General features: G+C 44.0%; 1 protein-coding gene across 49 annotated transcripts in view; it reads left to right on the forward strand.

Moving 5' to 3' along the window:
* The window catches only part of rims2a (regulating synaptic membrane exocytosis 2a), a 251,613-nt gene that overhangs the window by 161,294 nt on the left and 65,044 nt on the right, over positions 1-25,275 (forward strand). For 23 of the 49 annotated variants that reach the window (XM_064308375.1, XM_064308208.1, XM_064308385.1 and 20 more), the window contains 14 exons: positions 1,544-1,697; positions 3,625-3,651; positions 5,654-5,722; positions 10,856-10,994; positions 11,674-11,775; positions 13,394-13,462; positions 14,923-15,021; positions 16,193-16,255; positions 16,935-17,009; positions 18,282-18,329; positions 19,148-19,210; positions 21,346-21,525; positions 24,236-24,345; positions 25,204-25,236. In XM_064308375.1, the coding sequence (XP_064164445.1) occupies positions 1,544-1,697; positions 3,625-3,651; positions 5,654-5,722; positions 10,856-10,994; positions 11,674-11,775; positions 13,394-13,462; positions 14,923-15,021; positions 16,193-16,255; positions 16,935-17,009; positions 18,282-18,329; positions 19,148-19,210; positions 21,346-21,525; positions 24,236-24,345; positions 25,204-25,236 (1,231 nt within the window). The remainder of the gene's footprint in view (positions 1-1,543; positions 1,698-3,624; positions 3,652-5,653; positions 5,723-10,855; positions 10,995-11,673; positions 11,776-13,393; positions 13,463-14,922; positions 15,022-16,192; positions 16,256-16,934; positions 17,010-18,281; positions 18,330-19,147; positions 19,211-21,345; positions 21,526-24,235; positions 24,346-25,203; positions 25,237-25,275) is intronic. The other 26 variants (XM_064308452.1, XM_064308238.1, XM_064308283.1 and 23 more) reach the window with 10 other exon arrangements.

The raw sequence follows: 25,275 nt of genomic DNA on the forward strand, positions 1-25,275 counted from the left end.
AATTAAAAAGCAGACATTTATTTCATTACTTCATTGCACTAGTGAATAACGAGCGAGCATGATCTTTCATTTCAATGCCTGTAACTTTAGTAAAACATTGAAATCTAAAGCAATGCACGTAGAATGAGATATTTCACATTTCTCTCATGTGGGGAAATGTTCTCAGCAAAAGTTACTGGTGTGTTGAGTGGTAAAATGCTACCACGCACGGTGCTAAATTGTCTATTTAGCATTTATTAAGTAATTTTGTAAGTGAACACATCCACAAAGCCTATGTGTGTATACTGCCACTGCAGTTATTAGGTTGCGTTATGCATGGAACAAACCCTACCAACTAATATTTAAAATCTTGATTTCTTAATATATAACAATCTTGATTTCCGAACGAGGGACAGCACAAGCACACTGAAAAAAATTTGGCCTCAAGATTACAAGAAACAGAAAGGTCCAGTAATGGAGAGATACAGTATTCCTCTGCGCTCTAGGAGTGCATTTGTTTGTGGGGGGTCCCGCATTTAATCTCACACAGTGTCCCTAGCATCGCCTTACATAGATTTTTTTATTGGGTTTTCTCCCTCTAGGATGTGTGTGTTGAAAATACTCCATTAGAATTTGTAATATCTGATGTGGACGATGTCTCCTTCTAGCAACAATTACAGCAGCCGTGTCAGTGCTCTCATGCAATTAATAACAGACAGACTGCTGTGGTTTAGTGTCGGAAGGAAGTGGATTAACTTTCATTTTTATGCACGCAATGTTGTGTTTCCATCCGGCAAATCACACAAAATTGGGAATTGCCATCCTGAAGTTGCATGTTGATGCCTATAGGAACGCAGACAGTGATTAAGGGGCCGAGTTTGTAATGAGGAGAATGAGGGGTGAGGGTCCTATGCTGTGACTCTCAGCGTGGTGCATGGTACTCAACCCGACCTTGCTCAGCTATGTAAACTTGTGAAATGTGCTCAGCCCCGCATGAGGTAAGGAAATTAATAATGTGACAACGGAGCTGCCACCTGGCTCATCCTGCAAAGGCTCTGGGTACCAGTGAAGTCTCGCGCTCCGCAGTCTGGAATCAAAGCCTCGCAGACAGGGCCTAGTCCCTCGCAGCGTACCTCAGGGAGGGAGGGTGTCGGTCCGCGGATTGCTCCTCTCCCATCAGAGCGACTCCTCCGGTCGCCCGAGCATGCCCACTGCAGATGAAGCGCGCTCCTCCAACACGAGGACCGCGCAGCTCGGCGGCTTGGCCGCCGGCCACAGGCTGGCACCAGGCGCCTCTGAGGAGAGCTCACGCACGCCCAAGAATTGACGGATATTAAATGGATGAGAGGGACCAGTGAATATAGCCGCCATTCCAGATTGGGAGAAAAAGTGTTTAAAAATCAGGGATAAAAATGGACCGATCAAAAATAAATAGAGTAACAAATAAGAGCAATAACGGAACGCTTGCAGAACCTGCGGGGCGGGCTAAGAGCTCGTCCAATGGTGACGGACCTTTCGCGGGACAAAGCGCCTGTGTCTGAGCGTGCCGATTGGTCCCCCGCAGATCCTCATAGAGCTGGAGACGGCCCTGCTGGACGACGAGCCGCACTGGTACAAGCTGCAGACGCACGACGTGTCCTCCATGCCCCTCCCCAACCCCTCGCCCTACCTGCAGAGGAGACAGACGCACGGAGGGAGCCCCACGCGGAGGCTGCAGAGTAGGTCGCCTCCCGTTTCCCTCGCTGGTCCCGCGCACCGCACGCGCTGACAAACACACACACACACACACACATTGTCCTCACAGGCTCTGTTGTCACTCATTCATGTGCTGTATAATGAACTCTAGCGCGGTGACAGCCTATTGGGTGACGCTGCGCTGGTAAACAGTCTCGCTGCCGGCTCGCTGGCTGTCAGCAGTTGATGTGGGGGGAATAGGGGAGAGACGCTCGAGTGCTTCTGGTGAGGTTTTTGTTAGCCAGCTCAGCGTTTTCGAAACCAATCACGCTGCTAGCCCTATCAGTCAGGTCATTATAAGCATATTAAATGCACAAAAAAGTTGCTTATTTAGGCAGGCTATTTAAACTGCTGTTTAGACTCTAAGAATGTGGAAAATCCTCTGTAATATATACACGCTTCTCTGTCACCCGAATTGCCCCTAACATCTCTGATTCACATCTGTATGTGCGGTGTATATGCACACTTTTTTAAATGTCATCCTATTGTCCTAACTACAGAGTGATGTCATCATAGTCAGTGTTACTGTATGTTCTATTTACAGTCCTTTATTCACATTAACACATACACACATGCTTGTACTCACTACAGTAAGCACAATTAACATGGCACATATTATCAATAGGGAATGGTCACCTAGCCTATTGTGTTTTCATGCTTTGTTTTTCCTGTTTTCTTCAATATAAACCCATTAGCTCTTAAGATTAATTTTAATTATGTTATGCAAGTGTAGTCCACTCTCATGAGAGACTAACCACTAAAATACAGAACAAAAATATTGTTCTATTCCTTTTCAAATTAAAATCAAGCAAAATTGTTTACAAATGACTAAATGCAAGATTATTGTTTAGCCATGAAGCAGTTTAAATGCAGTTGTGATCAGTTAGTTGTATAATTTAATTTAGTTGGTCCAGTCATATATTGTTTTCAACAGTATCTAAACCACGACTACAGATACACTCTCCTCAAAATGACTGCGGATATTGCGAAGGCACTGGAGCGCTGTAAGGCAATTAAAGCCTTTTTGCAGAAGACTCTTAAGGAGCTCCTCTAGGAGAGCTTTAGGATTTGAGGCAGTGAGCCTGATACAGCACAAAACCCCAGAGAAGATGACACGTATAATTACCCAGAATGCACTTTTCACTTGCAAATGAATTCAAGTGTTTGTTTCCTTTTCTCTTCACAAACATACTTTCGTGTTTTCAGTTCATTTGGTACTTGCTGAACTTAAAATAATGACTGTGCAGAAAAAAAGTGTTACATAAATTAAGGACAGATGTTGATTGAATACAGGGAAGAGAAATTCCTATTAGCTTTTAAGTGACCTTCATCAGTCTAAAATAACAACATGAATGGCTCTGTTACTTGACACGGTGTGTACTTTGAGCCCTTAGGAAATTAGATCATTGTCATCAGAAATGTAATGCTGAGAAAAGACACACCCCATCTCAACTTCATTCAGCAAAACAGGAAAGGGGCGGCCTTTCGCCCAACTTGCATTTCCTGCTATAGACATGCACTGTAATAGCTGTACCGATGGCAGGAAAATGAATACCCCTTGTCCTGTTATCATAGCTATTATTTTTCACCTGTCAAGTGTGCTGACATTGTTTAAAGCTTTGTCATTATGAAGAGCTGGTTCCGAGCTACTCGGCTGTGGTCCTGGAAGGCCGCAGAGTCTCAGTCACGTGATTAAGCCTGCCTTCATCTTGATTGGACTTTCCAAACTTCCTGTTTCTTACAGTGCTCAATATTTATAGAGTGCCAGAAAAGCCTACTGGGTTATTGGCTCCTAAGTCCTAAGCAGAGTAGCCCTGAACTGGTTTTTCACAAATGAAAATGTGTTTTGTTTTTTTAAAATTTATTTTGTTTTCTGTTTACTTCCTTCACTTCACCTCGATACTTTTCCAGGCAAAGGCTCGTACTCGTACAATTCAGGTAATGCATGCCCACGGTGGTGCGAAGAGTTCTGAGTGTGCTCCCCCCGTCTGGGTTTGACCTTCCCTTGCATCTGTTCGCACCGCTGAACTCAGAAACATGTCGTTCCCCCCATTAGCTAATTCTCCGAGCCCCCTCAGGTCCTCCCGGAAACGCTTGCGTGCTAACCGACCCGCTCTCCCGGAAACATTGCTCTTTTGCTTCCGTAGACCTCTTCCGATCTGATACTAACTGCTTCTCCATCGCGACACCCTGCTACGTTTTCTCTGTGTTGTCGACTTTCCCCCTCGGAACTAAGATTCTGTTTCGTGTGTTTTCTGCCCTTGGCTGTTGGCTTGACTGTATTGTTGTTTTCCTGAGTGTGAGCATTTAAGGGTGCGTTTGTGTTGCTCCTATGTGACTTTAAGGATGTTCTGCAGGTTTAACAAGTATAAGTAGTTAATCAGGGATTCATTTAAGATTATCTGGGAGAAGCCAGTGAGTATATTTCATATATTTTTTAAATAGACCCCTGGTGTTTAATAGGAGGAACTGATAAGGTAAATAGTTGCTGTGATGCAGATTCATAGATGCTTTGTTACTGTATGTCCATCTAGAAGTTCCTCCCTATGTTAAATATTTTCATACAGCAACTCTTTCGTTTTACTGAATGTCGTACACAAAGCTTATTTCAGGCCACCTGTGTTGATAGACACACAGTCAAAGCAGGTTCTCAGTTCCTTGCCTGGGGTTTTCTTTTGCCCTTGTTGAAGGAACATTACTTCTACTGAATAGGTCTTACAGCACAAACCCATATGGTCCGTGCCACCCACTGGTTGGTAGTGTGCAAAACAGAACGTATATAATGCAGTATTATATCTTGTGTAAGTGACACTTAGTGTTAACTCACCGAGGAGTTATTTCGAAGCTCATTTGGCTGTTGATATTTTTCTCCGTGTCTTTCTCTGCAAAGTGAAAGAGCTGACGTATGAAAAAGGGGAGCGCTGGAGCAGGTTCTGCCCATCCGCGACGCGCTGAGAAAAACGCTGTGAGAGCGGCACGCTTGTCACTTCATAAAAATACGAAAAATATTTTTAAAGGCCAGCGTCTCCACTTGATTTAATGTGGCTGAACCATGAAATAAACCGAAAAAGACAACCAACAACTGGAGCAAGCACGATTCGAAGAAACGAGTCTTGTGGAGACGTGGCTGCCGATTGCTTTTCAGATTTCATTTCAGAATTAAATTGAATGATTGAAGCGTCTTTCAGTGCCCCAATAAAAAACCATCAAAGTAACAGTGACCATGTAGGAAAATGGTTTAAAGTCATGCCTACATCGCAGTTTCTGAATTGTTATTTTTAAAATATTCTATTTTTTTTATCGGTGTTTGTATTTTTTACTCGGTGGTAAGACCAATTTAGTGTGCAACTCAGCAAATCAGGGTAGTATAATACATGCCATGGTTTTATTTGAAAAATCATCTAGTTGCCAAAAGGTAGATATCTCGACAAATATTTCAGATCTCAAGAAAATTGTCAGCATCCATATCTTGGACAAAAACAGACCAGACAGTGTTCACATACCTTTTTGGACTGTTTGCCATCTAGTGGTACAATATTGTTACTGCCGTTTGCTGATGAGGGAGGCACTCACACAGCCATTACTGGGCCCAATTCCTCTTCTGAAAACCTTTGGGTAAATTAGCCATTTTTATCATCATTGGTCATGTTTCTTACTGTCAGTGTTGCTTGCATTCACCTGCTGTTGAATCCTTGGCACTGCCCATGACCCTCTCCAGTGTGCTAGCCCCTGCTGTGGCTGCTTCTCTGCCTGCGGAAACCTTGTTGATGTGGTTTCTGTACCAGGATGACACCGTCTTCTGGTCAGCTGACCTTCACTAGCCTCATAGAAAAATAACTCTGATTGGTTGAATCAGCTCAGCCACGTGGAAGTGTTCCCAGTGGCAGGCTGTGATCATGGCTCTCACTCCCCCACCCCCACCCCCCCAACTTTATTACAGGATCCCAGAGAATCAGTGACAGCGAAATCTCAGATTACGACTGCGAGGATGGGGTTGGAGTTGTATCAGGTAAAGACCTCTGCTTACATAATAGCCCAATGTTTATACAGATGAATAAATATTTCTGGACCAAAATAAATATACAGTACTGTGCAAAAGTCAGAGACCACCCTTTCTTTTATTTAATATCCAGTGAAAACAGCCATTAAGTGCAAGTTATTTATTTTTCAGTGTCAGAAAATAATGCAGCAAACATATATTTCACACAGAATTGCACAAAACCTCCACAACTATGTACAATATCAAATATTTAAGTTTCTAGTGTGTCCACCCTTTGCCTTTATCACAGCTTCCATTAATTTTTGTGATGTGCTTTGAGTTTTTTTATTTTTTTATTTGCAGGGATATTTTCCCATGCTTCTTGTAAACACATCCATAATTCTTGGTTGCATTTTCTGCTTGTATCAATCCAAGTAATCTCAGATACAGGTATTGAGGTCTAGACTGTGGGGTGGCCAGTCCATTGTTCTGAAAACATCAGCAGCTTGATCTTTTTAGTAGTGTGCTTGGGGTCATTCTCTTGCTGTAGAATGACTTTGCTCCCAGTCAAACTTTGTCCAGAGGGCATTGTGCAATATGTTAAGATGTGTTTGCATTTATCAGCATCCACAATGCCTTCAGAACCAAATCACCAGATCCCAATATTGTTATACATCCCCAAACTTGCACTGATCTTCCACCATGCTTGACTGGTGGCGGTAGACATGGTTCTGAGTCTTTCATTGCTTTGGTGGCGTATATACTGTACTACCTTCTCTTACTGAAATTTCAGGTCCATGAAACCTTACTCCACATCTTAGGTGTCCTGTTTCAGTGTAATAGCGCACATTTTCTTCTTTTGTTCGTTTCCTTTTCTCAGTAGTGGTGTTTTGACAACAACATATCCTTTCAGACCCCCAGCATTGAGTCATCTTCTCACAGTGGAAGGTTTGACAGAAACACCTGTGGATTTCTTTATATCTCCTGAAGCAAGAGTGGAGTTTTTTCCTGTTTCTCAAAGAATCTTTTGAGTATTGTCTTTGTGATAGTGATAGTTTTAGTGGTTTACCAGTTCTTGGGCGTTTGGTCGAGGACCATAATACTTTGAATTCCAGGTTTGGAAACTCCTATTTTTCATTTATTTTCCTTATACTTTCATCTTCTTTATGTTGTTGAATTATCTTACGTATAATCTCATTTGAAATATATAATTTAGCCATTTTAGATGCACATGACAAAGAAACCTGCAAGGCAGCTAATGTGTGATTGGGTAGCTGTTTGTTTGAAGGTTAATCAAAGGCAGAGGGTTCTAACATGATGTCATTGATACTTCTGGTGACAACTTTGGTTGGGAGGGCACAGCTGTAACTTGTCTGTTGATTGGAATGATGGAAGGCTGAAAGTGGTAGTAGGGTGCACAAAAGAAAGAATGGTCATACTGATAGATTTTATGTTATGTGGAGGCTTTTTATTTAATTTTCTGTTTCCTGACTTATTGTCTGACACCGAAAAAAAAGTTCCCCTGAATGGCTGATTTAACTGGAAATTGAATCAACGAGAGGATGATCTGAGACACTTGCACAGTACTGTTTAATTAACATTGTTATCTAGGTATGCTCTTATTTAATTCGCAAAAATTTTATCCAGATAATTCAGGGCAATTCTTTATGGTATGATATGTTAAGCGCGTCACAGCAGGATCAAGTACAATACCATGTTCATAATGATCAACTGATAATGCATTGCATTTCTTACATTGACAATGGTCGATATACATTTGTTTATAATATTGTTTTCTATTTGGAGCACATGCTTTGCTTTATATTTACATGAATATTTGACATTAGAACAGTTTAACATATGTGTGCATGCGCTGATATATTTAAAATCATATTGACTGTATAGTATGCAGTATGGTACATTATTGAAGGGACTCTTCACCAAAAATGGAATTAAGGTGTGTTTTCACTTACCCAGAGTTCTGTTTATCAATCCAGATAGTTTCACTGAAATTTGACAAGTTTTCTGGATGCCCACTGCAGCTTATCCTGATACAACGGGCCTCAGTGGGTCCCTAACTTTTGGCCTCAAAGCTGAAAAAATTGACATTCAACACCTCAACAACAATGTCTCTTTCCAAATATAATGCCCGGGTTACTCACAAACGTCCACAGAACTGAATTTGTAGACGGTTTAATCGAAACACTGCTTTCTACAAGGGACACCAACTGTGTATAGCCTCACAAAGTCTGAACCAGAGCATGCCAGTATTCTGGGATGCAGTGTCGACGTTGTTTTAAAACATTGTTTCGACATTGTGTTAACAATGTTCATACTGCGCCCCTGAATACTGGTTTGCTGTGGCTGAGACTTTGTGCGGATATGAACAGTTAGTGTTCTTTATAGAAAGTAGTTTTCGATAAAGCCCTGCACAAATTAAACTTTTTGGATGTTTGTGAGTAACCGTATCATTATATCATGGATAGTAGTCTGGGTAAATGGAGACATACCTTAATTTCATTTTTTGGCGAACTGCCCCTTTAAGTCTCCTGCCACCATCTTGGTCTCCCTTGCCTTCAAGTGCCCATACTGCAAATCATAATAAAGAATCTTCCCAGATCAGTGTTGGCTGTGGCTGGTAGCTCCATATGGGGATGCACTGTTGGTGGTTGTGTCCCCCAGGGAATGGGATGCTTCACAATCGGATAGGGTTCCATGTACATCGCTATCCAGCGACCCCTGCTGGTAGATAGGGCGCCCATAAATTGCAGTCAGTGCCACATATGAGAGGTCTTCCTCCTACTCCACCCTATGACCGCTTAGCTCTAGTCTGCGGTTTGTAGTTAAGCAGCTGGCGATGCCAAGTGTTTCAGAGGATGGATGTCTACAATCTCTCGAATACGCGGTGGGGTTTGTGCATGTACACGCCTGCGGTTGCATACCATTAAATAGCCATTCCAAATTGGGGTGGAATTGGATATACCCAGCCCCACGTTGGGCGCCAAGCAGAAAGGGCAACCTCACTCATAGTAAAGGAACCCCCCCCCCACCTTTTTAAAATTCCCTTCGGTACTTCCTAACTTCGCTAGGCGAAGTCTCAGCTTTGCAGGAATACCCTCTTACATTCGATTTTTCCCTCTCCCCCCTTCCTGTGTTTCTCTCTGCCTCCCCATCCATCTCTCGCTCTCACCCTCTCCACCTCCCCCTCCATTCCGCCGTAGTTTCCTATTGATTTTGGCCAATTCTCAAGCCCCTCTTTTGAAACTGCTGATACAATGCTTCCAGCGGGGGGAGAGATGATTAACATTCAAAGGAATTATAGATTCCTTTTCTTCTGCGTTCTGCTTGTTTTCAGCCCCTCGATTTAAAAAAAAGGGTCTCTGATGCAGGCTGACTGTCTGCTGCTGCAGCAGGCTGATTAAGACCCTAATAATGGACAGCAGAGCTTCACCGTGCGTCAGACAAATTGGCCTCGCGCACGGAGACCGGCTCGTCTGAAGGATAGAGAATCACATTTACATACCCAAACAAGATGATTAAAAAAAAGCTTTCTCCAATTTTGATCAGAAAAAAACTATGTATGAGAGCCAGTGCTTCCGATACATATAAGCAATATATTGAAATTGAATTTTAATGCATATAGATTATTGGCATTATAATACATTGTGGCAAGCAGTTGTTCAGTCTGAAGCCAATGGGAGCACTTATTTTTAGTTTTGTTTTTTTAAAATTTATTATTGAAGTAGTTTTACTGTACAATCTTCAAGATAACCTTCTGTTTATACAAAAATAACAAAGTAACTTAAATATTAAAGTGGCAATTGTTTATATATTTTCAAATATATGCATTACCTTGTACAGTAACACATGTTAAAATAAGTTTCCTTAATTTAACATATATGCCGGTTTTGTAAGGTCTTGCTGGTCTTATCCCATGATCCTCCATGGGATAAGGGGGAGCAATCACCCTGCTTTTAAGGGTCCAAAGGCCCAGATTCAGTGTAACCACAGAGAGCTTCATCCTTTATTTTAGTGCACACCTTCAGCAACTATTGTGTTTCAGTGTTTACTCAACACAATGACAATGACTGTCACTGGGAATTATTTAGCATATCACATAAACACCTAACATAACTCAATGACAAAGTGCATTGTGGGTAGAATTAATCTGGCCCTAAGTGTGATTGTGGTTTTGATTCACCTGAAGTTTTGAGTACATTTGCTGCATTAAGTATTTGGTCTAATTAACCCAAATGACTTTAAAGCTGGATGTACAGTAATGCCTGTAATGAGACACAGAAGAGCTATTAAATCTTCTAGGTTGCTCTGTGAAACACAGGACAGTTTGGGGTTAACTGTTTGGATTGACTGACATTAAACAAAGGAACCTCCCTTCATTATGTTTTCACGTTCTCTTATATTTTCCTTTGACTATATGCTAATATGATTTCTGCTATTTATGAGCTGTCAGAATAATTAGAGTACTGTATAATGTTATTGAAAAGGCTTGACTCCTACTGTCCAGGGTTCTGTTATTATTACTATCAAAAATAAGTAATAATACCTGACTTATACAAGTTCTTTCCTACACCTTTATTAACTTAGTTTTTGTGGCCTGTTCAGTGTTATTTGAAGCATTTTAATATTCTGTACACTCTGGTGAATACCAATCAACTTCTTTAATGCACGGCATTGACCTTAACCATTAGCTGCTAGCCATTGTTGATTATTTTTGTGAAATGAACTATTTCAAGTTCAGTGGGCTGATCCTTCCTGCAGGAAGCCATTATTAAAAATATTTAGATTTTTGAAAGTTGTTTTCGTTTTAAGCGTGAAAAACTAATTTTGTCAAAAATGTAACTGTAATTTAATCCTAGTACCGTTAAGGGTCTGAGCATGAATCTGAACAGATTAAATATGAATCGCAACCAAATGTGATTAAATGCAAACTGTTAAACACCACCGACACAGAAAACATAACTCGTTCAAGCTTCATAAGAAATTATATTTTTAACAATGCAGCACAATGCTCGGAATGGAGTTTCCCTGTGCTCGGCACACGGGTCTTTATTATTTAAATGCTAGGCGTATCCATTTTTTATTAGTGGGCAAAATTCAGTGTACCGTGCTGTGATTCTGTCCTTATCCGTACTCTCTGTGCAGACTACAGACACAACGGCAGGGATCTCCAGAGCTCGACGCTCTCCGTTCCAGAGCAGGTGATGTCGTCCAATCACTGCTCCCGGTCCGTGGACGTAAACCGGACGCGGTCGCGGTCGCCGAGCGTCCCCCCTCTCCAGAGGTAACGTCCCCGATTTCCGCACCCTGCCGCCCCGTTGCCTGGGAAACGGCTGGCTGGGAGCGGGTAGAGCTGCCAGGCTGGATGATTTAGCAGGGGTGTCACTCTGACCGCTGAACTGCCTGACCGCGGTCACCATGGAGAATGGTCACACGCGGTGGCATGTACTGCGTCACGCTGCAGAGGGATGACAAAGCCTCCTATTCATACTGACACAAAACAACCAGGTCATTTGTCAATGGTTCACCAGGAGTACTTAAAAAAAAAATATTATATAGGCTGATCATGGTCATTGTGGCTGCTTGATATTTTGCTTACTTTACGTGCCCAAAAAAGCACATACCCTAAATTTAAATGATGACTGATAGTGGACTGGTGGATGGAGTGCAGCATGAAAAAAGCAGCTGACTGATGTTTTGTGTTCAGAGGTGAGCACTGGCTTGGCAGCATGAGCACACGCAAAATCTGCCATTGAAAATTGGGAGAAAATGGGGTGAAAATAATTGTCCACTTACTTGCTCTTTAGAGTTTATCTATCTGTTGATGTACGTGTACTTTACATGCTACCTGGAACTGTGGGATGCGATATGTGACATTCACGGGGAAACGGTATTGGATGGTTTGTTTTTGGGGGGGGTTTGAACGTAGCCGTAAGTGATGCCATGGCGATCTGTCCCCGCAGCCGGAGTTTGGACCACAGCAACCGCATGTCACCGTCTCAGTACAACACCACGAGTAGGATTGACCGGCAGCGCATGTCAGAAGACCGCTACTCCCCCGACAGGTATACCTGCCCCCTCAGCCAATCACACGTGCAGACGCGACAGGTTTTAGTGCATACGTGTTTAGTGTATGAATGTCCTGATTTTAGGGTGCTGTGTGATTATTTTCAGTCAATCATACCCCAGGCCATTGAAAATACTGCACATGCTGAAAGATACAATATCAATATCAACAAAATACAATAGTAATATCTGTCACAACCAAATAGATCTATTATAAACAGATCTTTTCCACCAGGTCTTTCATGGCAATATCTATGACAACTAGATCATATCAAACAGATTTCTTTCCACCAGGCCGTTCACAAGCAGATCTATCGCAACCAGTTATACAATATTACAACCAGATCTATAAGAGCCAGGTCTTTCACCACAATATCCATCTCAACCTGATCTATTATAACCAGGTCTTTCACCACAATATCCATCTCAACTAGATCTGTAAGAACCAGGTCTTTCACAACAGTATCCATCAGAACCCGCTCTATCACAGCTACTGTTGGCCCAGGGCCCTCATTGGTCCCGCAGGCTGTAACGCCAGAGGAAGTGAAGCAGCGGGCGCTTCCTGTCTGCGTGGCGCTAATCCACTCCGGCCCTTTCCGGGCGGCGGCCCCGTCTCACTCCTCCCCCAGTCCGCCCATCAGGAGCCCAGAGCCTCTTGGCAGCGATTTCCACCAGCTTCCCTCATTCCAATTAACTTTATTTCATATTTCAGGGGCACAGTCTAAATCAGACCCGTAAGTAGAAAACGCACTTATCTAAATTGCGTGTGACACTGTTCTCCAGACTGTACCTCAGCCTTTAATTAAATACTTCCCTTTGTTATTTATTGAAAACAGTCGAAAATGAAACAGGAAATGAATAATGTAGAGGTTGGAATGTTTGAAACCGTAATAAAAGCCTGTCATGTTTTTTTACCTCCCCTAAATAAAACTACTGGCCTAGTCAGTGGGAGCTGAAAGGGGAAAACATTACAGTCACAAAGCAGACTTTTTAGCCTGCAATTTTTCTTAAGCCAACAGATTTTGACTTCATGTTGTCTTTCGGTGTACAACCCTGAAGCTGACCTGAAGAACAGAGATTTTTTAAATTGCCATTTGTTTTCAAGGTCCTCAAACGTTGCTTGCTTAAGTTTAGAGATGACAACTGTACACTGCAATTGGGAAACACTACACAATAACTAATATGTATCCAAAACGTGTCCACAACATTTGAATCCCATAGAGATCCCTACTGAGCTTTCCTAATCAATCCTTAATTGGCAGTATTTCCTCTGGCCTTTGGGTCTAAAAATCTTATCAGGTGAAATTTTTGAACTTTTATTCTAAACAGTATGAATACTGTTTGCAGCCTTGTTTAATGCTTGTGAGCTGTGTGTGACAGTAACTGTGCTGTCCAATCAGAACCCTCCCCTTCTAGGCTCAGGGTCATTCCTCAGAGCACCACGCCTCCTCAAAAGGAAGTGGTAGAACCACATCACCCTTCAAACACCTTCTCTCCCATGGCTCCACCCTCACGTGACTCCTCCATTCCCATGGGGAGTCCTAGCTCCGCCCCTCTCTCTCCTCTCTCTCTCCGCCCATATTCATCCCTGTCTCTGTTCTCTCCATGTGGTTGCAGCCATTACCTCACCCTACCTCCTCGATCCAGACACAGCCAGCCTGTCAATCATCTTCACACGGATCCCAGGTAGACCCCTCCCCCCCCCCCCGGAGTGTCAACTAGTATCTGCCTGCATGCTTAGGCCCTCCCAACCCTCCCCTTGTCCCATGGACTACTCCCTTCCAGAGCTGTACGGAAGTAGACATCGATGCTGCAGCAAAACCAGCTGGTTTGTCACGTCAAACCCGCACACCATTGGCGCACCACATTGGCATGAGTGCCACAAAATGTGCCTGTGGTTCATGACAATTGGTCGGCCGATTTTTTGAAAGTTTGCACGCCCTGTGAGGATGGGACAGGAAGTCACATGGAGACTTCCTATTGTGGCATTCTCACACAGCCGCGCACTTTCAAATGTGGGTGAGTTTGTGGTGTGGTATGTATATAGGTATATATTTAGCCTCAAAGGGCAAATATATCCATGGGGGTCATTCGCCGGTCCTAATTTGGGGTTTGTCTTTAACGTTTCAGTTGCTCACACAATATTTCCTGCTAACTGCAGCGATTGATCTAATGTAACTGAAAAATAAATCTTTTTTGTAATGTCCGCTAACAGGTTAAAGACAAACCGCAATCCAGGAGGGTGAAATGTCTCCCTTAGTGACTAATAAATGTGTGTCTTATGTTTGGAGACGCGAAACAGGCCAGTTGCCTTGGTTGGCAGCTGCTGCGAGTTTGTGCTCTCCTCCTGCAAGGGCTTATGGGAAAAAAAATCTCTCAACATCAAATGCATTCACTACCACATGCTCCATTGTATAAACATGATTGCACTCTATCTTCATCACAGCATCACGCTACACAGAGCCAGTTGTGCTGTTACATAATCTGTTAAAGAAAGCACAATGGCATATTGACCCGGTCATTCTGCAGTGAATCATGGTACTGAAGCTTATAACTGAACTACTTCAGCGAAGCTGCGAGAATCAGAGCGCTATCTCATACGGCAGACCATAAATGGTGTACATTTTGACCTCACGTTGTACTTATTCATTATTTACATATTATTTACACCAAAAATGTCATTTCTGCATAGTTTCTGTCCAAGATGTGAGCCTGTCAAAACACACATTAGAATTATGCAGTCCATTTATTATTTTATTTCTTTTTCAGAAATGTTTTAACTTTATTTATCAGCACTTGGCCATGCCAGGAAATACAGTCATATCACCGCTGAATGTATTGTACTCAAACGCCCTGTGTCCGTGTGGATGTGTCCTGTGAAAAGCTGTCCAGCAAAGGCTCCGGAACCTTCCCTGCCCCACCCTGTGCTTAGCGTACGGAGTATATCAAGCACCCTCGCCTGATATACAGTCTGCGCTGCCATAGCGATCACGGCGGCCCCTCCCTACGCTGCGCCCCTGGGGGGCTGCTAGGGCAGCTCCCACACGTGTCGGTGTCTTCCCTTCCTCCCGTGTGTCCTGACCGAAAAAAGCGAGAGAAAGAAAGAAAGGAGGAGAAAGTGACTCTCTCTGACGTCTCTCCGGCAGCGGTCTCGTGTACCCCATCTATCGAGAGGACGCGGTCAGGCTACTGCGCTCCACGCGCGTCGCCCGCGCGTATTCCGAGGGCGCGTATGACCTGGAGAGGTATTAAAACGCCGCGCCGTTTCTCTGGATGTCGCTCGCTTCCGTGTTCTGTCGTTCCGGGCCCGGGTTCAATCAGTGTTTCTCCCTAAACAAGTAGGCTTACAATTTAACGAGAGTGTCGTTTTTTTTTCATTTTTGCGGTTATATTTCACGCATTCGGCCGCGGCCGGAGTTAACGCTTGCGTTAAATTGAAAATGAGTGTTAAGGACAAATGTTGATTGAACACGGGCCGTTGTCTTGTCCGGTGTTTTTGTTTTCAGTGTCTGACCGAGTGATTTAGACGTCTGTAGAACCACCGTCTCTGTAACGCCGTCCTGCGATGGATTCTGAATGCATAATGCAATTTCAGTGTCATTACGGATCTTTAGAAGGGCCGTTAGCCTCTTACTGCCCCCCCCCCCCCACCCGCCCGACAATTAGTGACCTGTGTTAAGTAAGAGGTTAAATACACTGCCGTGTGCATTTACGGACATGCATTAGTGAACCAGTTTTGTGGTGCTGTTCGTGGAAACTGTAACTGTTATTAGTTGGATTTTGTGCTGCTTGTTAAGTGTACAGTGCTCCTGGCTACATGTTACGTGTGTGTGCGTGTGTGTGTGTGTGTGTGTGTGTGTGAGGTAATGTTAGAATATTGCATCAAAATGCTCATTATTGGTGTCCTAGTCTGTTCATGATTATGATGACTCACCCACTGATAACCCTGAGACACCACATCTGATTATAAGATCTGGAAAGCGTGATGGTTATTGACATTTGTCACCAAAGCTCTATCCAACCATGTCCCCAGTGAGGGGGTTGGTGTCAAGCAAGGGGTGATCACCAGTGACCCCGCCCCAGCTCGCGACGCCCCGAGTTCCCGGAGTCAGCGCTGGCGGAAGTCTCTCGAGCTCCCGCCGCCGCCTGGCTGTCAGTCACAAATGACAGGCGCCTCGCCCGGCCCCTTTTCCTCAGGGGGGGGCGGGAGGGCAGAAGGGGGAAAATGATGAGTCCTCAGAACCCACGCGGTCCTATTACTAAAGTGTAACTGCCGCGCGGTTCTTCAGAGCCAAGGGCCTCCGGGCTCTTTGTGAGCGAAAATGAAAGGCGCTCGCGCTGTAACGGTCGCGGAAGGGTTGAGCAGATTTCCCGGTCCTGTTCAAACTGCGGCCCTGTGTCTTGTGCGGCATCCAGGGGCATGAGGAGGGAGAGGAGATTGCCTGGCGCCTACGATGACTCGTACCGCTCCCCGGAAAGGTACCGGCGCCGCCAAAAACGCTAAAAAAACCATAGACGTAGAGAGCGGCATAGATTTTAGTCTCGCGTTTACCCTGCTTGTAGTTTTAGCATCAATATCCACTTCCTCCCCACCGCTGTACCGCACCTCAGCAGTTGTGCAGTTTCTGCCTGTCCGTTGTGTCTGTGTTATGACATGCTGTATTATTGCTGTGGTTTTTCAAGAATAGACTGTGACTCTAGATATGCAAACAGTAGTAATTTGGACCAGGTGAAGACAGAAGACTTGCCGTGCCTACCCACGATCCCTTATGGGAGTGCACCTCCAATTCTGCTGTACAAAGGGGTTCACTGTCCAATGCCTAGAGGATACATTTAACTTTTTTGCACTCAAAGCAAATTAAGCAAAGCACATGGCATAACGTAAAACAAACAGAAAAGAAAAACATATAAAATGCACTTTAGTTTTAGTATAAGTTTACAAGTATTGGTCTGGAAAATGGTGACACTCCCGAAATGTCAACATGCTTTGGATCAGACACTTTCCAGGTGTGCAGTTACAAGTCAAACTGTGAGGCATGAGAACAAGCCACAATATCAAAATAATGATACAAGTGCAATAGAAGTGCTCTGATGGAGGTACATCTGGGTTCCAGGTGTGACCCCTGAAAATGTAACACGCTGCTGTTTCTCTCTAAAGATATTACAACGGACCTAACCACACGCCCATCCAGCGGCCAGATCACACAGTGAATGGAGCTTGTGAGGGCTACAGGTAAGCGCTAACAGGTGCTGTAGTTTGGGCAGAGCTCAGCAGCGGTCCATACGCACCCCCTTTAGTGCCGTTTCTGTGGAGTTCTCCCCCGGGTCACTCTCCGCGTGGTTCCTGTACGGGCGGCTCCCCTCCCCGCTCCGGGGGTAATGCTCGCCATCCCGTTCAGCGCCATGTCATACGGGATTCAGTCCCGCAACCCCCCAGAAACCAGAAACGGAAGCGCTTCATCCCCAGGGGCTTATATGCTTATGTTTCCTTATATGGTACCAGTCTTCCTATTGTGAAAAGATATATTTTATTGGTCACTTTTTATTTCTAATGAACTATACCATCAAAACCTACATTAAAACAAGTAATAATCAGCTGTGCTGTAGTTCAGCTCCAAGCTGGACGTACATTGCTAGGGCATACGCTGGCATAATCAATGTTTCATTTGCGCTGATTGGCTAACTTTACTCAGTGTTCCCTTTACATCATTTATGCCTGTTCCCCCACATGCATAGAATGACTAGAACTAGCTTTTCGCTCATGAGCTGTTTTAGCTCATGAGCTGTTACACTGTTCCAGTGTTTGCTTATGCAGCAGGATTTCTAACGTGTTTCACTGATCTCCAAACCTGACAGTTATTGTATGGTACACATAGCTATAACCTGAGCAGGCTCTGAAATTAAATGGATGTTTTCAGAAATAATAATACACTATTATATATTTCTGAGAAGTTTACACTTTGAAAACATAAAACATGATTAAAAAATCAATCATTTGCAGATTAATGGTGTACATTATCAGATCAATGGTGGAAGACTATCTAAAAAATTCAGGTAGATGGAAATGCATTGAAGCACCTTTTTTAAACCCCGAAATCTGTAAATTTACACTTACCCATAAAAAGACACACGTGATGTATCGAGAAATCTCTTTGAGACTGAACCAACTTTTGTATAAAAGATTAAAGCCGCATTACACTAGATTGTTCTTTGAGAAAATGAACTTATTTTTTTCAGTTTGATCTCTCAAGCAAGCACAATGCGTATACCTGCCTACTTAGGCCCATCAACCTGATGAACACTTTGTATATAATGCTAAGCTATACAATCTCCCTTCTCCTGTTTTCGAAAACTTTTCGACTCTTTCAGGAAAATGTCAAATGATTTCTAACGTCCCATTTTTATGGGTTAATACGATGAAAGAGTCTGGTCTGATCATTTTTTCAAAGAACAACCTGTGTTGCCTTTTCATTTTGTGACTGAACATTTGGTTTACCATATTTAGCAGACCATGCCCAAGGATAGAAATCGAGCCGTCCACAGACACCGAAAGGTATAATCACATGATAGCTAGCGGTTGTCCTGCACAGTAATCAACATTAGATCTGTAAGACTCTCCTAGACTCTTACACAGTAGATGATAGTAGCCATAGCCCCACTGTGTTGCACCACAGCTGCATAGAGACCTTGTTTCCTCTGCTTCTAGAACACTTCTATGCCTCGAGTCTGACCTCTGCTATTCCCCGTAGTGCAGCCTGCATGTAAGCATATGGAACGTAGGTGTAAGCCAGTTGTAGAGATGATTAATTGTAGGACCGAAACATCGCATTCAAATTCCCGTGACAGCACTACCCCCATTCCTGCCTTGTAAAGTTTTTATATCCTCGAGAACAATATGTTATCTGGAATTTTCTGGAAAGACAGGTAACTGCTTATACAGATCAGCCAGTTAACCATTTGTTGTGTCCCCCTTTACAAAAAAATTATTCAGGAGAGAAATTAGGCATAAATCAGGAGTTGCCAAATGAAAGGAACATTGATATCGGTTTATGACAGCTTAAAAAAAAATCACTGTCCCTCCAGTGAAGAGGGGAATTTGATGTTTAGACGTTCACCATATAGTAACCGGTCTGGAAGCACATCTGTGAGAAACAGCGGGAGATTTTTCCTCAGCTGTATAATTGTAAGTTATGAGTGCGATCTCGCAGGGGCAGGGGGGCGGTGATTAATGATGCGTACCGTGCGTTGTGTTTGGGGAGAGCGGAGGCTTTCTCAGTCAGGGCGAGCTGTTTTCCCCAGCCCTTGCTCTGCAGTCGCCTGAGGGCATTCACTCACATTTGTCTCTCCCCCCACCCCACCCCACATGCAAAGAGAGGAGAACATCCCAAAGTTTCCCTCCAAGCCAGAGCCCCAGCCTGTGGAAGAGCCCATAAGGTAATGCTGCAGAGGGGAGACAGTTTTGGGTTCTAGGCTTGCTTCTAGAAAATGACGTGGTTAAAGTAGAGCCGTAGAACAGCCAGTTTCGTTTTATCCCATAGTTCTACACTTTGTACTCCATTTTAGGTGTCTTATGTTCATGGTGGGGTTTCAGCATGAACTCATGAATAACATTTAAAGGGTAAATAACAGCCAGTGACTTCCCAGATTCATTTGACTGCTCTAACAAATTCTGACTGCAATAGTTGCTCCTGCGGGTTGGGTTTATTACATTAAAAGGTTTTACAAGTTATAGTCACATCATTCATAAAAGAACAGCCGTGGCGAAAATAAACAGCAGACGCAGTATTTTTATGAAGGTGAAACAAAAAATAATTTTGGCTTTAAGCTTTCATCAATGAAATGCTGTTTCTTTGCTGGCTGCCGTTGTATGCAGGACCCAAACATCGGCAGTGGTGTATAACTTAATTAAAACTGGAAGCAATCGGTGGAATCGGTGCCTGTTTTCAGTGAGGCTTGAGAGTTTCCATGGAGATGCATGACAGACAAGGCCATTGGGCCACACCTCCTCCCTCACCCCTGGCGTCTTTGGGATCCCAGGTCCACCAATGATGTTTTGACCCCAAAAAGTGGCATGCGGTCACTCCCCACTGCTGGTAGCTACTACCAGAACGAGCCTTTGCTGGATGACTTTTCTATCAGTCAGTTTTAACTGTTTTTACGGTGCGTTGCAAACCTGCAAATGCTTCAGAGAGTTTCCTAGCAACCTGAAGTTGAACAGTAAAGCCTGGAAGAAGCATGTCAAGTCTGGAACTACACAGAACTGAAAAAGAATAATAATAAACATTTTGGATCCAAAAAGGCTGTCTGTACCACAGGTTCCTTCAGAGTACATTTATGCAACTGGGCTTGTGTCACTGTTTCTAAAATGTTTTATTCATCAAAAGGCACTTTACAACTTCATTGCCGGAGGTATTGACCAACTTAGCAGGTTTAAAAATATATTTTGACATAAGTCATAGGACATCAGTCCAAACATGAACTGCTGTGACGCAGGTTGGAAACGGAAACCACTGTGGAGCATTTGCAGTTGCCTTGTTTGTGTCCTAATACTAACTCTTGTGTCCTAATACTGACTTTAGGGATTTTTGAATGGTTTTCACACTGATTGTATGGTACACAGAGCTATTCGTGGTTCTATGTGATTGTGTCATTTAGGAACTGGTACTGTATTTTTATTAGCATGCACATTCTACCAAGTTTCTGGGTGTGTAAGGTGTTGACACATATAACCTTGTAAAAATGTAACATGACTACCCATACACAACTGGAAAAGTTAAATTAAGCAACCTTTGGATTTGATTGGTTTTTGAGACTGTCAACGGACACTCATATGTGCAATATGGAGGTATTTGCACCCTGAAATAGAAAATTAATAGAAACCTTTTATGAAATATTTCTTAACTTACTGTATGAAATCAGAATGTCTGTATCGATGGGTATTCTTTCCTTTACTGCGCCTAGCGTCCATTCAGAGAGAATGGAAGCCCACTCTGGTGGGCAGTTGTAAAGGGTGCTTTCTCTCACGGGTCTTCACACAGCGGTCTTCACCCCTCACAGAACACCGGGATTAAAAGGCCCTTCCTCTGCGGTCTCACTCGGGGCTGCCGAACGTGCCAAACCATTAACTTTCTCTTTTCCCTCCCCCCTCTGTGTAACAATGACCCGCAATCACAAACAGCGCACTAGAACTGGGGCATTCACAGTCTAAGTTCTTTCTCTTTCACTATGTTCAATGCGGGTTGAGTATTGTAGGCGGTCGTTGTGCGGTCATGTTTTTGCGAAGTGTGTCAGCGCAGTAGGGTGTCTGTGTTTGAGCAGCATGCGAGTTTACGCACGTACACGCTGTGGTGTGCCGTACCACCCGCTGGAATCCGCTCAACACACCCGACCGGGCGCGCGGCACAACTCGCCACACGTCGGGCGAAAGGAACGACATCGACGCGCTCAAAACCTGTCCCCCGCTCCAGACCGGCCCCGCCCAGCCGCCGGTTTGTGTCGTGTGCTTGCTCCACCCCCCTCAGGTGAAAGGCCAGGCTGGCACTGAGCGGGTTCTCTGACTAACGTTGCAGGCACTACGGCGCCCTGGACAGGCGCGACTATCACAGGTCCCGCTCGGCAGACCAGCGGCCGGCGGTGGAGCGGCCCGCCCCCCGCTCCCGGTCCACCGAGCGCCCGGAGTCCAGCATCATCAGGTCCATGCCGTCTCTGCCGGCCGGAAGATCCGCCCCTCCCTCACCTGCCTTAACGAGGTGACCCCAGACGCAGCCGCCAGCGGCCCAGCCCCCCGGCCGGGCCGAAACCCCGCCTCCCCCTCAGCTGACCCCGCCCCCCTGCTCCCCCCCACCCCCACCCACCCACTCGTGCACTGCCCTCCCTTCCGCCTGCCAATCTCACCATATTGTTTTCTCCCGAGGTGACTGCGCTGCATCCCTTTCTCCATGGTAGCTTACAGACGTAGTGCTTGGGAGTAGATACTAACTCCTCTTTTATCTTCATTTCTTATAGACACGCCATTTATATTCCCGGCGAATATAATGGCGTGGGGCTGCCATCGCTGAAAACAATAATGCCTTACTTTCTCCCCATGTTCATTTCTTTCCTTTGTTTTTTTTTTTGGCGGCTCATCGGGCGCTTCGCCCGCGTAGCACCCCTGCATCTCAGCGCTCATGGCTGCTCCTCACCCTCCTCTCGCGGCCGAACGGGCCGCCCGCCGACGCTTCTCATGCCCCGACATCGCCCGCTCGCAGACTCCCATGGTGCCTTTCTGCTCGGTTTCCATGAGACGCTCGACTCGATCGCCCGCCCGACGCGCGACCATTGTTCCGCTCATGCTCTGCTTGCGTAGCGGCTGCCTTTATGTCTCACCGGTCGGCCGGACCGCTGGGGGTCTCTTCCACGGTGAAAAACCGGTTCTGAGCTTGGCATTCATTCAAGTGCAGCACTGACACTGGCTGTCACTGTGAATGTTTGAAGAGGGTGCTGGCTCAGTTCACATGCAGTGCTAATGGCGACATGTCCATTATCTTTGCATGTGTACTAACTGAGGAAACGGTCACACTCATGAACCATTAAAACAGGATGTGGTTTAGAATAAAGCTGAAAAGGTCATGGCACAGTCATTTTGAGAACTCTTTCAGTCATTTTCAATGGTGGTCCAGGTAGGTTTTCCCAGGTTAACCTTACTGTTGTAGGGACCTTTCACACCTCTCTGCTTAGAGTATGAAACAGGATATTTCACTACATTTCTGTATGTGTGACAGCTTAGACTATGAGAGGTGTGTATGAGAGAGAGGAAGACTGAAATTGTCTACACTGCTATATATGCCACATCATAAAAGTCTTTAAGGGTCTTTAACTTTGTTGATGACGAGATTAGTTAGGTTGAGCTGTAGGAAAATAATATATGAGTATACCAAACAAATATCATATTTTCATCTGAACACACTTTTCAGCATCTAGCTTACATAGTGAAAACATTGCTTTTGGGCAATATGCTTTGAAAGAGAAGTTTGTGAAGTTTACAGTGTTCACTATCAACATTCATCCATTGATACAGTATGTAGTAGTCTTGCATTAAAATGCCAAATATAACACTGTATCCATTTTGGATAATCGTGAAATTAAATATTACAGTTAAATTATTTTCAAGTAAAGTGTTCTTGTGATCTGCATTTCCTTGTACAAGAATCTGTCTTTAGTCTGCAAAATACTGTACAAACATCATACTTCTTGTGGCCTTATTATCATAACTGGTGCACTAAATGTATGTGCCTGGGAGTGCATGTGTACTGTACATAGTACAAATGTTTATGTGTCTTTATAAAGAGTATACATGCACACTCATAAAAAAACACACCACACGCTTCAACTATTGGATGCACACATTTCCTACCTTATATGCAAATGTGATAAAATTTTCAAGATTATCGTCTTAATTAACAGTTCCTGTGTGGCCACGTTGTTACTGATGGTGGTGTCAGGCACAACATTTATATCCAAAATACTTCTGTTTTTATTTTATGTTTTGGTTGTTCACATTGAAGATGGGTGTCATTTGGAGCTTCTTCTAGACATAAGCTGAAATGGCAAGCCTTACGTTCTACCATTTTACACACAAGTGAACATTATTTCCTTTTTGACCCCATTTGTGTTCATGTCTACTAAAGAAAATTAGAAGGCAGTGCAGGAATCTGCTGTTGTACAGACAGGAACCATCTTTTTTATCGCTGTTCTTTTAACTGTGTCCTCAAATCACCTATTTAAACATCTATAGGCAGGGATTTTAGTCAGAGCGCTGTCAACTGGTTTCCTCAGAAACAGAAGCACTGAATAGAATAGAATCCTGGGACAAGGTCTGCAGTGTACCATAGAGAGCCTGGGGCAAACTATAAAGTGAATATTAAGTAAATCAGATGGGACATGGAAACAAGGAACTCTGGGAAGGAGGTGATTCTTGGGTATAAGTTCAGGGTCATGCAGTCACTGTCCAATGAATCTTCTTGAAATGTGAATCTAAAGATCTGACATTTCTATTGACTCTGTATGGTTCAGGAAAACCAGGGTATGCTCTAATGGTTGACATAGACTGTACATGATGTACAGTACATGTATGTGTGGCCAGTATGTACCTGAGCCAGTGTACATACATGTTACTAGTACAGTTTATTTTCACTGTATGATTATCAGCCACCTTAATCTTGTGCCTTCATGAAGCGATTGTGCTTGTGTGCGTGTACTTAATTGTGTGTCCCTACCATGTCCGTTTCTACCTTCTTTGTGTTATATTTTAAAAACTGGCCACAGGCCTTCTCTGCTAACAGAAAAGCTCTGCTATGGAATGATTTAGCCGCTCGCGCTCAAGGCTTGTGGGATTTTAGGCCGGCCCCCTCCCCTCTCTTAGCGGTCTCCGTGGTCACGCCCTCTTGCTCATCCAATCAAGTTTCACTTTGTGTCCCTCAGGGCGCACCCCCGCAGCGGATCGGTCCAAACCAGCCCCGCCAGTTCCCCCCTGTCCATTCGGAGAGGACGGCAGCTACCACAACTTCCTCCAAAGGGGACGCAGGATAGAAGTAAGTGGTTGGCCGTTTCCTGAGAGGACTCTGAGCTTCGCCCGGTGACCGCGGTGGGTTGCACACGCCCCCGAAAAGACCCAAAAGTCGGAGACGTACATTAAACGGGTGCTCATGTCAAGTCGGAAAGTGAAATATTTCATTCCAAAGGATGTTCCAGGATGTTATTGATTTTTTAAAAGCTGGTGTCTTTTGATGCTCTGTCAGTGCAATATCACCACTACAGTTTCATTATGTTTAATCGTGTTTGATCGTAACGGCGTAAAAAGGTTCTTGTAACGACATGCAAGACTTGCAGCGTTTGATGTGGAAATGAGTTGGATGCTGCTGCAAGCTGCACTTTACTCTGGTCTCACCTGCAGTGGAAGTATTGGTACTTTTTTGTTTGGAACTTTATCACAACATAAGTAAAGTATTGGTTTAAACTATATCACAACATAAGCAAAGTATTGGTTTAAACTATATCACAACATAAGTAAAGTATTGGTTTGGAACTATTTCACAACATAAGTAAAGTATTGGTTTAAACTATATCACAACATAAGCAAAGTATTGGTTTAAACTATATCACAACATAAGTAAAGTATTGGTTTGGAACTTTATCACAACATAAGTAAAGTATTGGTTTGGAACTTTATCACAGCATAAGCAAAGTATTGTTTTGGAACTTTATCACAACATGAGTAAAGTATTGGTTTGGAACTTTATTACAACATAAGTAAAGTATTGGTTTGAAACTGTATCACAACATGAGTAAAGTATTGGTTTGGTACGATACCCCATCATGGCGGACCGTTACTGATGTTCGTAAGCACGTGTTTAACATGTCTGCCTGGTTCCCTTCCCTCACTCTCGCAGAAGATGGAGACGAAGGAGCAGAGCCTGACCAAGGTCTGTAGCCGGCAGTCCGGGTTTAGTCTTGCCCTGGGT

The sequence above is a fragment of the Anguilla rostrata genome, chromosome 1 (genome assembly GCF_018555375.3).
Source record: "Anguilla rostrata isolate EN2019 chromosome 1, ASM1855537v3, whole genome shotgun sequence".
Taxonomy (NCBI): domain Eukaryota; kingdom Metazoa; phylum Chordata; class Actinopteri; order Anguilliformes; family Anguillidae; genus Anguilla; species Anguilla rostrata.